Source organism: Syngnathoides biaculeatus, chromosome 8 (assembly GCF_019802595.1).
Source record: "Syngnathoides biaculeatus isolate LvHL_M chromosome 8, ASM1980259v1, whole genome shotgun sequence".
Lineage (NCBI taxonomy): Eukaryota > Metazoa > Chordata > Actinopteri > Syngnathiformes > Syngnathidae > Syngnathoides > Syngnathoides biaculeatus.
In genome coordinates this window covers 29,235,710-29,251,279 of record NC_084647.1, presented here as the reverse complement: position 1 = coordinate 29,251,279, position 15,570 = coordinate 29,235,710, and the positions used below count along the sequence as shown (strand labels likewise).

Here is a 15,570-nt window from a genome sequence, read left to right as displayed (position 1 = left end):
GTCTGGTGTGACAGAGAAGTATGTTAGAATAGTACAGGACATGTATGAGGGCAGCAGAACAATGGTGAGGTGTGCTGTTGGTGTGGAGGTGGGACTGCATCAGGGATCAGCTCTGAGCCCCTTCCTGTTTGCAGTAGTAATGGATAGGCTGACAGACGAGGTTAGACTGGAATCCCCTTGGACCATTATGTTTGCAGATGATATTGTGATATGCAGTGAAAGCAGGGAGCATTTGGAGGAAGAATTAGAAAGATGGAGACATGCACTGGAAAGGAGGGAAATGAAGATTAGCCAAAGTAAAACAGAATGTATGTGCGTGAATGAGAGGGGTGGAGGGGGAAGAGTGAGGCTACAGGGAGAGGAGATAGCACGGGTGGAAAACTTATTTAGGTTCAACAATTCAGACCAATGGTGAGTGTGTTAAGAAAGTGAAGAAACGGGTCCAAGCAGGTTGGAACAGCTGGCGGAAGGTGTCTGGTGTGTTGTGTTACAGAGTCTCTGCTAGGATGAAGGGCTAAGTTTATAAAACAGCCGGCCATGATGTATGGATTAGAGACGGTGGCACTGAAGAAACAACTGAAAGCAGAACTAGAGGTAGCAGAAATGAAGATGTTGAGGTTCTCGCTCGGAGTGAGCAGTTTGGATAGGATTAGAAATGACCTCATTAGAGGGACAGCCAAAGTTGGACGTTTTGCTGACAAGGTTCGAGAGAGAAGACTTCGATGTTTTGGACATGTTCAGAGGCGAGAGAGTGAGTATATTGGTGGAAGGGTGCTGTGGATGGAGCTGCCAGGCAAAAGAGCGAGAGGAAGACCAAAGAGAAGGTTGATGGATGTTGTGAGGGAAGACATGAGGGCAGTTGGGGTAAGAGAGGAAGATGCAGGAGACAGGCTACGATGGAAAAAGATGACACGTTGTGGCAACCCCTAACGGGACAAGCCGATAGAAGAAGATGTGACTACTGTATTAGTCTTCTGACTGGATTCTCCAAAAAGAGTATTAAACAGCTGCAGCTCATTCAGAATGCTGTAGCTTGCGTTCTGACCAGAACAAAGCGGTTAGCGCATAAAACTTCAATCCTAAAGTCCTTACAGTGGCTACCAGTCAGCTTTAGAATAGATTTTAAAGTTCTGCTACTGGTCCATAAACCACTAATTGATTTAGGTCCTGAATACATAAAATAAATGCTTCCAGTGTCTCGTGCTTCTCAATTGTTTTCTGTTACGCCACCCAAGCTAGAAAAAAACAATTCGCGCCCCCCGACCCCACTCTCCGCTGCAACTATAACATGGACCAACTTATTGCTCCATTTGAGAGTTAAATATGGTAAATTCAATTAATAATTCTTCTTCTTCTTCTTTTCCTTTCGGCTTGTCCCGTTAGGGGTCGCCACAGCGTGTCATCTTTTGCCATCTTAGCCTATCTCCTGCATCTTCCTCTCTAACCCCAACTGCCCTCATGTCTTCCCTCACCACATCCATAAACCTTCTCTTTGGTCTTCCTCTCGCTCTTTTGCCTGGGAGCTCCATCCTCAGCATCCTTCTACCAATATACTCACTCTCTCGCCTCTGAACATGTCCAAACCATCGAAGTCTGCTCTCTCGAATCTTGTCTCCAAAACATCCAGCTTTGGCTGTCCCTCTAATGAGCTCATTTCTAATCCTATCCAACCTGCTCACTCCGAGCAAGAACCTCAACATCTTCATTTCTGCCACCTCCAGTTCTGCTTGCTGTTGTTTCTTCAATGCCACCGTCTCTAATCCGTACATCATGGCCGGCCTCACCACTGTTTTGTAAACTTTGCCCTTCATCCTAGCAGACACTCTTCTGTCACATAACACACCAGACACCTTTCGCCAGCTGTTCCAACCTGCTTGGACCCGTTTCTTCACTTCCTGACCACACTCTCCATTGCTCTGTATTGTTGACCCCAAATATTTGAAGTCGTCCACCCTCGCTATCTCTTCTCCCTGTAGCCTCACTTTTCCCCCTCTACTTTTCTCATTCACGCACATATATTCTGTTTTACTTCGGCTAATCTTCATTCCTCTCCTTTCCAGTGCATGTCTCCATCTTTCCAATTGTTCCTCTGCGTGCTCCCTGCTTTCACTGCATATGACAATATCATCTGCGAACATCATGGTCCAAGGGGATTCCAGTCTAACCTCATCTGTCAGCCTATCCATTACCACTGCAAACAGGAAGGGGCTCAGAGCTGATCCCTGATGCAGTCCCACCTCCACCTTAAATTCCTCTGTCACACCTAAGGCACACCTCACCATTGTTCTGCTGCCATCATACATGTCCTGTACTATTTTTACATACTTCTCTGCCACACCAGACTTACGCATGCAGTACCACAGTTCCTCTCTTGGTACTCTGTCATAGGCTTTCTCTAGATCCACAAAGACACAATGTAGCTCCTTCTGACCTTCTCTGTACTTTTCCACGAGCATCCTCAAGGCAAATAATGCATCTGTGGTACTCTTTCTAGGCATGAAACCATACTGTTGCTCGCAGATACTTACTTCTGTCCTGAGTCTAGCCTCCACTACTCTTTCCCATAACTTCATTGTGTGGCTCATCAACTTTATTCCTCTATAGTTCACACAGCTCTGAACATCCCCTTTGTTCTTAAAAATGGGAACTAGAACACTTTTCCTCCATTCTTCAGGCATCTTTTCGCCCGCTAGTATTCTGTTGAATAAGTTGGTCAAAAACTCCACAGCCATCTCTCCAAATTGCTTCCATACCTCTACCGGTATGTCATCAGGACCAACTGCCTTTCCATTTTTCATCTTTTGTAGTGCCTTTCTGACTTCCCCCTTAGTAATCATTTCCACTTCCTGGTCCTTCACTCTTGCCTCTTCAACTCTTCCTTCTCTCTCATTTTCTTCATTCATCAACTTCTCAAAGTATTCTTTCCATCTATTTAGCACACTACCGGCACCAGTCAACACATTTCCATCTCTATCCTTAATCACCCTAACCTTCTGCACATCCTTCCCATCTCTATCCCTCTGTCTGGCCAACCTGTAGAGATCCTTTTCTCCTTCTTTCGTGTCCAACCTGGTGTACATGTCTTCATATGCCTCTTGTTTAGCCTTTGCCACCTCTACCTTTGCCCTACGTCGCATCTCGATGTACTCCTTTCGCCTCTCCTCAGTCCTCTCAGTATCCCACTTCTTCTTCGCTAATCTCTTTCCTTGTATGACTCCCTGTATTATGGGGTTCCACCACCAAGTCTCCTTCTCCCCTTTCCTACCAGATGACACACCAAGTACTCTCCTGCCTGTCTCTCTGATCACCTTGGCTGTCGTCGTCCAGTCTTCCGGGAGCTTCGGTTGTCCATCGAGAGCCTGTCTCACCTCTTTCCGGAAGGTCGCACAACATTCTTCCTTTCTCAGCTTCCACCACATGGTTCTCTGCTCTACCTTTGTCTTCTTAATCTTCCTACCCACCACCAGAATCATCCTACATACTACCATCCTATGCTGTCGAGCTACACTCTCCCCTACCACTACTTTACAGTCAGTAACCTCCTTCAGATTACATCGTCTGCACAAAATATAATCTACCTGCGTGGTTCTACCTCCGCTCTTGTAGGTCACTATATGTTCCTCCCTCTTCTGGAAATAAGTGTTCACTACAGCCATCTCCATCCTTTTTGCAAAGTCCACCACCATCTGCCCTTCAAAGTTCCTTTCCTGGATGCCGTACTTACCCATCACTTCTTCATCGCCCCTGTTTCCTTTACCAATATGTCCATTACAATCTGCACCAATCACAACTCTCTCCCTGTCTGGGATGCTCAGAACTACTTCATCTAGTTCCTTCCAGATTTTCTCTTTCAACTCTAGGTCACATCCTACCTGTGGTGCATAGCCGCTAACCACATTATACATAACACCCTCAATTTCAAATTTTAGTCTCATCACTCGATCTGATACTCTTTTCACCTCCAAGACATTCTTAGCCAGCTCTTCCTTTAAAATAACCCCTACTCCATTTCTCTTCCCATCTACTCCGTGGTAGAATAATTTAAACCCTGCTCCCAAACTTCTAGCCTTACTACCTTTCCACCTGCTCTCTTGGATGCACAGAATATCAACCTTTCTCCTAATCATCATGTCAAGCAACTCCTGTCCTTTTCCTGTCATAGTCCCAACATTCAAAGTCCCTACACTCAGTTGTAGGCTCTGTGCATTCCTCTTTTTCTTCTGACGCTGGATCCGGTTTCCTCCTCTTCTTTGTCTTCGACCCACAGTAGCTGAATTTCCACCGACGCCCTGCAGGTTAGCAGTGCCGGGGGCGGGCGTTGTTAACCCGGGCCACGACCGATCCGGTATGGGATTCTTTAGATGAACGCTCATATTTGTTTGGCACAGTTTTTACGCCGGATGCCCTTCCTGACGCAACCCTCTGCATTTATCCGGGCTTGGGACCGGGCTACAGATTGCACTGGTTTGTGCCCCCATAGGGCTGCATTTGTAAATTCAATTAATAATAATAACTTCAAATTCAGTTCAGCAACAATAACACAGGAGCACAATATATAAAACGCAACAAAAATGAAGAAATCTGCTTTAGTTTTTTTTTTTTCTTTTTTTTTTTTGCACTGTGCAATTTGGTATCCTCCCATATATGATGCTAACATTGCTCGCTTGTTCATGAAGTAGCTTTTACAAAGCGGGATGAATGTTGCCAAAATTTGGGATGTTTTTTGCTGAAAACAAATCTCGTGTCTTATCAGCATGGCTAGGGTTTAATTTCTCATGTGGGGGCATGTGTCGTCACAGTGAAGCCAACCGCTACATACGCTTCGTTATATTTCATCGTCTTCGCTTTCGGGTGACATTCTTTTGTCTCATTGTTTTTTTCTCTCTCTGCCTTTCTTTTTATCCCTGTTTTTATAAAAAAAAAAAAAAGTGTCTAATGGGTTCATTCACTGTACTTCAGATCGCCCGGTGCAAAAAAAAAAAAAAAAAAAAACCCACCAGACAACTAATACTCCCTGCAAACACTCTGATAATGACAGCGCCACTTCCGACTACTGTAGTGGATGTGCAATTACACTTTATTCAAGTGCTGCAAAAAAACAGCATGTTCCTCAGGGTCACATGCGCCCCCCCATGCCCCACTATTTGAGATGCACTGCGTTAGCCAAAAATTCTAGTGGTCGTGGCATTATCAATTGTCATAGTCTGCTTTTAGTAGGTGACCATTCTACGGCCACAATATCAGATACAAACATTCCATGGTCTATTTATCAAATATACTCACTTAATTTGTGTCTTTCAGCCAAGTCAGTTCCCGGAAAAAGGTTACTCTCTGAACTGGGTGATACAGTCCAACCTTCCAGCACCACTGACGATGACAAAGCAGATTTCCTGCCTGAGAGGAAACTCATTCGCACTGCTGAACCCAAGGTCGTACAAAATTATTTATTTAAAAGAAATAAATAGTTACCTTACATTTACAGCATGTTCTGTTACTGACTCAGAACACTGTTTTGGTCCCTTCAGCATTTTGGTTGTGCATGATTTACTAATGTAATTTGAGAACCTTTGTTTGACAAAAAACAAATGTAAATATCAAACAAATATTACCCAAATAAACATAAAGTGCAGTTCTGAAATTAAAACAACTTTCAAAGCTCTGTGACACCATGTAGAAAAAGTAATTGCCCCCATGTTGATGTTGGTAGCTCAACCAGGTTTTAAAGATTCATAACTGTCAGTTTTTTAATCAGAAAATGACAGATAACTGCATTTTAATGATTTGTCTGATAATGCTAGTCTCATGTTACTCAATCTTTAAAAATTTCTACACTTACCTACTTCAAGTTCAAATATCAGGGTTGGGGGGGGGTGGAATTGTCGTACCAACACACATTTACATACGATATTGGGTAGCATTCGATAGCCGAGCACCAATCGTTAACCGCTGGTGCTTCTCTGAGAACCAGACTAAAATCTATCCTCTGGCTGGAGCTACTCTTGCACCATATTGAATCATGTCAAATGTATTGCCTGTATTTTTAAAATGATGGGTCATTTACTCTACAATAGTTTATATAATTCAACATAATTAATTTGTTGCTGCTTTGTGACTTAAACTTCTACAGTGGCGTGCAAAAGTATTATACCAGTTTTTGTCACGTAAACTTCTTGAGATTTTTTTGATTTTATGATCGACGAAGTGGCACATAATTGTCATGTGAAAGTAAAATATGTGGTTCTCCAATATGTTGAACAGATCTAAAAAGTGCGGCAAGCAAAGGTATTCAACACTACTATTTCAATACTTTGCACAAAGAACCACATTTCAATTCTTTTACAGCCTCAAGTCTGTTGGGCTACAGTATGTCCCCTTCACTTTTTCATATCTTGACAGATTTTCTTGCCCATAATTTACATATCTGAAATTCAATTTGAGTGGATGCACAGATTAATAGCATATTTTAAGTGTTGCCACAGATTCTAAAGAAGATTTCGCTCTGCACTTTGAGTGAGCCAATCTAACAAAGAATATGGTTTTATTGAAACCATTACATTGTAATTCTGGCTAAATGTTTAGTGTCTTTATAATCCTTGAAGGGGAAAGCACACCCCAGTCTCAAGTCCTTTTCTGACTCCAATAGATTTTTATCAAAGATTGCCCTGTATTTTAGTTCCGTCCAGCTAATCAGGTTGATTTTGACATTTTGTTTTCTGGCACACTAACATTTTCATTAATTTGAGCCAGAAAGAGCAGTTTTGGTCTCATCTTACCAGAGCCAGTTCTTCCGTGTTTGCTGAGTCTGTGTAAGATTTTTAAAAGCTTGACATATTATCATAAACCCAACTCTGTATTAAGGTTCTCCATGGGTTTATCCCTGGCTTTTCTGATGTGTTTCTCAAGACATCTTTATACTTGTGCAGGTTGGGACTGCACTGACGTCACTGTGGGGATTCTGCACGCAATTTGCGTTGATTCTCAAACGCATTCCACAAGTGCAGTTTTGAAAATGAACAGTAGTGTTCAAAATGTTAGCAGTCTGATGTGGCTAACCAGATTATTCCACGTTTTTAATATATTTTTTTATTGCGACGTCAAACAAGTTACCAATAGGTGAAATAGATTTTCAGACAACATATAAGACCCAGCATTCATGATATACACACTCTTAAGGCTGTGCACTTGTGCAATTTGCTGAAAGGGGTGTCTTAGAAAAATAGCAGTGTGGCATTCAATCCATATTTAAGGATGAAGCCGGAACTTGTTGAACATGCATTTCTCCTTGAGAGCCTGAGGAAAATTAGTCTTTCAACACATTGTAGCGTAATAGCGTACTTTGATTAAAAGTTTGATTGGAGAGAGGGAAACTTATAAAGAGGTGCAAAAAATAAAAGGTTGTTCATCTTAAATTATCTTTAATGACTTAAAATGAAGAGTAAAACCAGGGACACATGACAGAAAATGGAAAACCACCATCAAAATGCATGGCAGAATAACGAGAATTGCAAGCGCTCAGTCAATGATCAGTTCCAGGATGATCAAAGACACTCTGGAGTTACCTGTCAGGACTGTGGCGGTGAGAAGACGTCTTTATGTCGGTAATCGATTTACAAGAATCCCTCGCAAGTCCCTCTTAAAAAAGACATGTGGTGAAGAGGCTACAATTTGGCAAAGAACACATGAACTGGCCTAAAGAGAAATGGAAAAATATTTTGTGGACTGATGAGCGTAATTATTTTTGAGTCCTGGGGCCGCAGATAGTTTGTGAGACGACCCCCAAACTCTGAATTCAAGCCAGAGTACACAGTGAAGACAGTGAGACATGGTGGTGCAAGCATTCAGATATGGACATGTTTCTCCTACTCTGGTTTTGGGCTTATGTATCTCATTCCGGGGATCATGGATCGGTTTGCATATGTCAAAATACTTCGCCTTATGCCGAAGAGGACATGCCTTTGAAATGTTTTTTTATTAGGAGAATGAACCCAAACACACGAATAAACATGCAAAGTCTTTGTTCCAAACCAACGTTAATCTCATTGACTGGCCAGCCCAATCACCAGACCTTATTCCAATCGAGAATTTGTGGATGTGACATCAAAAATGCTGTTTCTGAAGCAAAACCAAGAAATGTCAATGAATTGTGGAATGTCATTAAGGTGTCTTGGAGTGAAATAACAGTTAAAATGTGCCCAAGTTGGTTCACACCATGCCACACAGATGTCAAGCAGTTATAAAAAACTGTGGTCATACAATTAAATATTAGTGAAGTGATTGCTAAATCCTAGAAGAAAAAGTTTTTACAAAATAATTTTGATGTTTCAAAGTCAAACACACCCTTTTCAACATATTGCCCAAGTGCACATCCATCCACATGTATATGGTGAGTCTTGTTGGTTTTATGAGAATCTACTAGACCTACTGGTAACTTGTTTGACATGTAGCAATCACAAATATCCTGAAAACATGGACTAATCTGGTTAGTTACATTGTACTGCTATTATTTTAAACGCAACCGTAATGCAGTTCTCCAAGTCGATGGTATTGCAACAGCTGATAGGAGTGAAGAAGCCACAGGGTTCAGTTTCCTCTACATTTTTTTGCCATTCTGGTAACAGTTTTTACTTTACTTTCCGTGACAAGGACCAAAGCAACAACAATGGCGACCGTGGAAAACTACAGTAATCCCTCTCTATTTTGCGCTTCTTCTGTTGTGGCTTCAGTGCATTGTGTTTTTCCCCCTCAAAAAAAAAAAAAAAAAAAAAGTCGCCTTACAGTATGTACTATATCTCTTGATATGATATGGGGGAAAAAAACAATCAGGAGTGGGCAAATACTTATTCATAGCACTGTATGTGCCTGTAACTACTGCCATTGTTACTTTAACTTAGCCCAAGTAGAATGTGAATTGTGTAACTTCAGTGATGACTTTATTTGACTATCTGTAGCCCTATGGGGGGCACAAGCCAGTGCAATCTGGAGACAGGTCCCAAACCCGGATAAATGCAGAGGGTTGCATCAGGAAGGGCATCCGACGTAAAACTGTGCCAAACATATGAGCGTTTTTCAAGTGAATCCCATTCCGGATCGGTTGTGGCCTGGATTAACAACTCCAAACCTCGGCACCGTTAACCTGCAGAGCGTCGGTGGAAATGCAGCTACTGTGGGTCGAAAACAAAGAAGAGGAGGAAAGCGGCTTAATCCAGGGAGGAGAGTTTTCTGCGGATTCACGGATTTCTGAGTTTTTTCAGATGAAAATGTAACTGTGAAATGTGTAGATTCGTTGAATTTTGGGGGGCTACGACTTGACCCGGGTCAAGGCTGTGATCGAGACCGGCCGCCAGCATCTATTGGCAACGCTCGTCATGAAATTAGTCACAGCTATGATAGCGGGAAACTGCATTGCTACCTGTTAACGGCATTGCTATCTGTTTATTAAATTTGGTGTTTATAATGACAACATTCCGATTTACGGCAGAATTTTGGCGGTTTTTCATCAATATTTTCAATCTGATGTTAACATTTCTTGGAGAAGCATTCTGTTTACTATGGCGTAGATATACATAACTTATAGCGATACGTACGCATATGTTATCGAGCGATCTGGATTTTTCCAGTATGGCGAAAGTCCTGGAGCGAAAAGATGATAGTTCAAGGGAAATTGATAAAAACCACAGGGTAAAAAAACGTTTCAGATGGGCATGCCTCGAAAAAAGTATAACCGTGCAGATAGGAATGAAAAAGGTAACACATACAAAAAGTGGGCGTTCCCGGCAAAGTTCTGGATCATATCCAAACCAGGAAACACAAAGGTAAGTTGGATGTAAATTTATACAATTGTTTATACAATTGGGCCCATCTGTAGCACTGGCCCTATAGATCATGCATTTTTATAGTTCACATATGATCTCTCGTTTATATATATAAATATATACATTAAACAAATCGTATACTTATTTCTGTAGTAATACTTGTAAGTGCAGTGGCCTATTTGATATAAATAGCCTATTTGATATAAATTTCACTGAGGTTTGGCAATTATTGTGGTTGTTTGGACTCATATTTTAAGTTTCAAAATATTATGATTGCCCTGTATTTACACTGTTAGAAGTAACCAGAGGTCACCATTTAACAATGTGTTTTATAAAAAATTTTCATGCCCAAAGGGGGGCTTTGGACCCCACCCAAGGCAGACATTTTCAGTGTTTTTCAAATTTGGTCATTCTCATCCCTGGTAGTTGACAGAAGAAGATGATGAAGGCATAGGGCCAACAACTGAATGTCGGGACTTTGAATTGTGGGCTTATGACAGGAAAAAGTCAGGAGTTGGTTGACATGATGATTAAAAGAGAGGTTGATATATTGTACATCCAAGAGAGCAGGTCGAAAGGTAGTAAGGCCAGAAGTTTCGAAGCAGGGTTTTAATTTATTTTAGCATGGGGTAGATGGGAAGAGAAATGGAGTCGGGGTTATTCTAAAGGAAGAGGTGAAAAGAGGATCAGATAGAGTGATGAGGCTGAAATTCGAAATTGAGGGTGTTATATATAATGTAATAAGCGCCTATGCCCCACAGGTAGGATGTGTCCGAGAGTTGAAAGAGAAATTCTGGAAGGTAATAGATGTAGTTCTGAGCATCCCAGACAGAGAGAGAGTGGTAATAGGTGCAAATTGTAATGGACACGTTGGTGAAGGAAACAGGAGCGATGATGAAGTGATGGGTAAGTACGGCATCCAGGAAAGGAACTTTGAGGGACAGATGGTGGTGGACTTTGCAAAAAGGATGGAAATGGCAGTCGTGAAGAGGCAGGAACATATAGTGGCCTACAACAGCAGAGGTAGAAGCACGCAGGTGAATTATATTTTGGGCAGACGATGTAATCTGAAGAAGGTTACTGACTGTAAAGTAGTGGTAGGGGAGAGTGTAGCTCAACAACAGGATTGTGGTGTCTAGGACGACTCTGGTGGTGGGTAGGGAAATTAAGAAGACAAAGGTAGAGCAGAGAGCCAGGTGGTGGAAGCTGAGGAAGGAAGAATGCTGTGCAGCCTTCCAGAAAGGCGTGAGACACGCTCTTGATGGCGAGGAAGAGCTCCCAGAATACTGGACTACTACACCCAGGGTGATCAGAGAGACAGGCTGGAGAGTATTTGGTGTGTCTTCTGGTTGGAAAGGGAGAAGGAGACTTGATTGTGGAACCCCAAAATACAGGAAGTCAGACAAGGAAAGAGGCTAGCGCTGAAGTGAGATACTGAGAGGACTGAGAAGAGACGAAAGGAATACTGTGAGATGCGACATAGGGAAAAGGTAGAGGTGGCGAAGGGTAAACAATGGGCATATATGTACACCAGGTTAGATACGAAAGGTGAAAAGGGGCAGAGGGAAAGACAGAGGGATAGAGATGGGTAGGATATGCAGCAGTTTAGGGTGATTTAAGGGTAGAGATAGAAATGTGTTCACTGCTGCCAGTAGTGTGCTCAATACATGGAAAGAACACTTTGAGAAGTTGATGAATGAAGAAAATGAGAGAGAGAAGGAAGAGTAGAAGAGGCAAGTGTGATGAACCAGGAAATGGACATGAGGCGCTTCCGGAAGACTAAACAAGAGTCATATGACGACATGTACACCGGGTTGGACATGAAAGAAGGAAAAAGGGATCTCTACAGGTTGGCCAGACAGAGGGATAGAGATGGGAAGGATGTGCAGCAGGTAAGGGTGATTAAGGATAGAGATGGAAATGTGCCAGTAATGTGCCAAATAGATGGAAAGAATACATCTAGTTTAATGAATTTAATTTAATTTAATGAGAAGTTTACGAATAAAGAAAATTAGAGAGAAGTAAGAGTAAAAAAGGCAAGTGTGATGGAGCAGGAAGTGGCAATGATTAGTAAGGTGTAAAGCACTAAAGCAGATGAAAAATGGAAAAGCAGTTGGTCCTGATGAAATACCTGTGGCGGTATGGAAGCAATGGAGACTGACCGGATTAGTTGCCCTAATCTAGTCAGTACAAATCATGGCAAGAATTCTCCGACCCGTTGGAGGACACCAGCAGTAACGGATGCTGTCAAGATGGAGTCCTTCGGAGGCAGGTGATGGGTACCGGCCAGCAAAGCGGAATGGAGCTTTGGTTCATCAACCCTCTGGTGTGATGTGCCTGGAGTTACTGAGGAAGGTCACGCACGCGGTGTCTCGCGTTGTAACAACATTCTCCTCAGAGTCCTAAAACTCACTCTGATGGATAATGATAATTATGCTTCAAAATCCAGTCACTCACATTTGAAAAATGTACGGGTGTGGTCAATCATGCTCGCCGATATAAAGTTATGGGTGTGGTCCACCAGTCATGCCTGCAGATATAAAGTTGTGGGTCTGATTAGGGATGGAATATCAAGACCTTAAAATAACTGAGTTGTTATACCCGAGCATATAGTTGTTATTGTTGTAACGATAATCATAATTTCACACTGCACAAACTGAGACAGACATTTTTAAAGAGGTCTACAGACATTCAATTTCAGAACTAAATATTCATGTAATCACATCATTTTATTTCATCATGATGTATTATCTAGCGTAATTTATGCAGTATCAATTGTCAATCCATTGATGAAAGCTAGCAGTAGATGATCTATAGCTTCGTAATGCATGTAGAGGGGAAAAGTTTTCAACTTCAAGATACCATGGAACCACAGGGAAAATGACCATTTAGATAGATGGACAGACTAGTTTAACGTTAGAACTTAGATCAAGTCAAAGTAGTAAATCACAATCTCATACTTATTATAGTTAGATACTGAAACATTACCTGTGTTATATCCCCAGGGTTCGTACGGGTCAGGGATTTTTGGGATTATCATTGGACGAAATGTTGCCTTTTACAGGTCTTGGAATGTCCGGTTAAAAAAAAGAGACCTGTTGTGCTGTTTGTTGTCACCATAGACGAGACAGTTCTTCAAAGAAAACGTTTAGAATACCAGCTGAAAAGACAGATGTATTTCGGCAACTAAACGGGATGGATGGTGCTCAACGGAATACACGCCAATGTAGTGATCATTTCATGTAGGAATTATTCTTCTCAATTTCAAATTAAGAAGTACTGATAATGCCAAATTGACTCAATTGAGAATAATGCGTATTTAAAAAATAAACTTTTCAAAGTGTGGTTTACGGAGGAAAACGTGACTCCTTCTCCTCCTAATTTTTTTCCCTCACAAACAGGAGATGGATAATTTCTAATATTTCAAAAACAGCAACATCAGTCTATGAATACTTTTCGGTTCATTACAGGCATAATAAAGTCTGAGATTCAAACAGTCAGTTTTAAAAAAAAAAAAAATCACAAGGCCTACTATATCGGCAATAACTTTGTCCAAAATCATAGCAAAATCTATTTCCCTGATTTATGGAAGTTGGATTACATTATGGGAGTCACTGATTGGACAGGCGCAATCGCACTCTCAAATCTGCACAGTCGAGCATGAAAAATCACGTGCGTAGAATTTGTTACGAGTAGAAATGCATAGACATTCTCGGCACACACCAAAAATAATCCAGCAGAGTGAACCACAGCCTGACTTTGTGTGTTTTTTTTCTTTTTTTAAACATGGAAGCACAAGGTCTCCTGGTAGTTTGCCTGACTTTGGCTCTTAAAGCTGTACACTCATAATTACAAACACCATCCACCCAGACAGTCTGGGCAACATAGAGCAAAGACAGACATGCTGCTTGTGTTTTCTCTCGATAATAATGGTAAAAGTAAAAAAAAAAAAAAAGTGCTGTTGCATTAATGAATGTTGGGGTATGTGAGTAAAAAGTGGGAAAACTGAATGAGATTTTCTCTTTTTTGAGTAAAAAAGGTCTGGTCTGAAGCCAAAGTAGAAAGTACAGGATGAGATGGTGTACAATGTTAAAATTCCACCTTGGCACCGTCTGATCGAGGATGAAAGCACAGACAATGGACAGTGCACAAAAAGGTGATTCTGTATTTTAAATAAAGGAGGCAACATAACATATTAACCTTAAAACTGTTAGGGAGCATCATTCAGCTTTCAACATGCATTGCTATTCTGGGATATAACACAGGTAATGTTTCAGTATCGAACTATAATAAATGTGGTAAATATTAGGAACAGATTAAATCATCTACTGCAGGGCTCAGCAACCTTTTTGAGGCTGAGGGCTATTTCGTGAGCACCCATAATAGGGCTACGGGACCTATTTGTGGCAAATTTCAGACTCTGTTCATTTCACGTCCATAAAATATTTTCATTTTATTGTAGTAAATGACATTACAGGTATTTCAAAATTCTAATTCACGTAGCAAGTCAGATTCAGAATTTATATCACAAATAATAGTCATTTGTGGCCGATGGTATTTTTAGAACATACCTCACGGGCGTCTTATATGGTCCACGCGGGCTACCATTCGATCACGGGCACAGCATTGGTGACCCCTGATCTACTGCTATCTTTCATCAATGAATTGACAAATACTGCTGTAAATTACGCTAGATTATAACAATACATCATGATGAAATAAAATGATTTTGATTATATGAATATTTAGTTTTGAAATTTAATCTCAGTGCAATGTCAATAAATTATTATTATGGTATTAGGTAACAACTACATACCCAGGTATCACAACTCGGTAAGTTATTTTAAGGTCTTGCGATTCCATCCCTAATCACGCATGCAACTTGATTCTTCAAGTACTTAATTCCCAAATGGAAAGAAAACTTTAAATATCTTGTGCCATTTACAAACTATTGACCATGAAAAATTTTAAAATGTTGCAATATTTTACCATTTTCTAACATTTTATTATATATAAATATCTGCACAGTTGAGCACAAAAAATCACGTGCCAAGAATTTGTTACGAGTAGAAATACAAAGACATTCTCAGCGCACATGAAAACCAATCCAGCGCAGTGAACCACATCTCTTTTTTTTTTTTTTTTTTTTTTCTTCCCCCTCAACACGGAAGCACACGGTCTCCAAATATCTTACCCGAATCCGCCCCCCTTCGTCATTTAAAGGGGTACACTCATAATTACAAACATCATCCACCCACACAGTCTGGGCAACGTAGAGCAAAGAGAGATGCTGCTTGTGTTTTCTCTCAATAATAATGCTAAAATTAAAAAAAAAATGTGCTGTTGCTTTAAAGAATGTCATATAACTCTTGTTAAGCCTTTGCCACCTCTAACTTTGCCCTTCGTCGCATCTCAATGTACTCCTTTCGCGACTCCTCAGTCCTCTCAGTGTCCCACTTCTTCATCGCTATTCTCTTTCCTTATATGACTTCCTGTATTTTGGGGTTCGATCATCAAGTTTCCTACACCTCTTTCCTACCGGAATACACAGAAGTACTCTTGCCTCTGTCTGTCTCATCATCTTGGCTGTAGCAGTCCAGTGTTCTGGGAGCTTCTCCTGTCGATCAAGAGCCTCTCTCACCTCTTTCCGAAAGGCCGCACAACATTCTTCCTTTCTCAGCTTCCACCACATGGTTCTCTGCTCAACCTTTACCATCTTAATCTTCCTACCCACCACCAGAGTCATCCTACACAACAC

At 41.2% G+C, this 15,570-nt stretch overlaps 1 protein-coding gene across 6 annotated transcripts in view; it reads left to right on the top strand.

Moving 5' to 3' along the window:
* brip1 (BRCA1 interacting helicase 1) overlaps positions 1–15,570 on the top strand; it is a 155,035-nt gene that overhangs the window by 26,263 nt on the left and 113,202 nt on the right. For all 6 annotated transcript variants that reach the window (XM_061826741.1, XM_061826745.1, XM_061826744.1 and 3 more), the window contains exon 4: positions 5,302–5,429. In XM_061826741.1, coding sequence (XP_061682725.1) covers positions 5,302–5,429 — 128 coding nt within the window. The remainder of the gene's footprint in view (positions 1–5,301; positions 5,430–15,570) is intronic.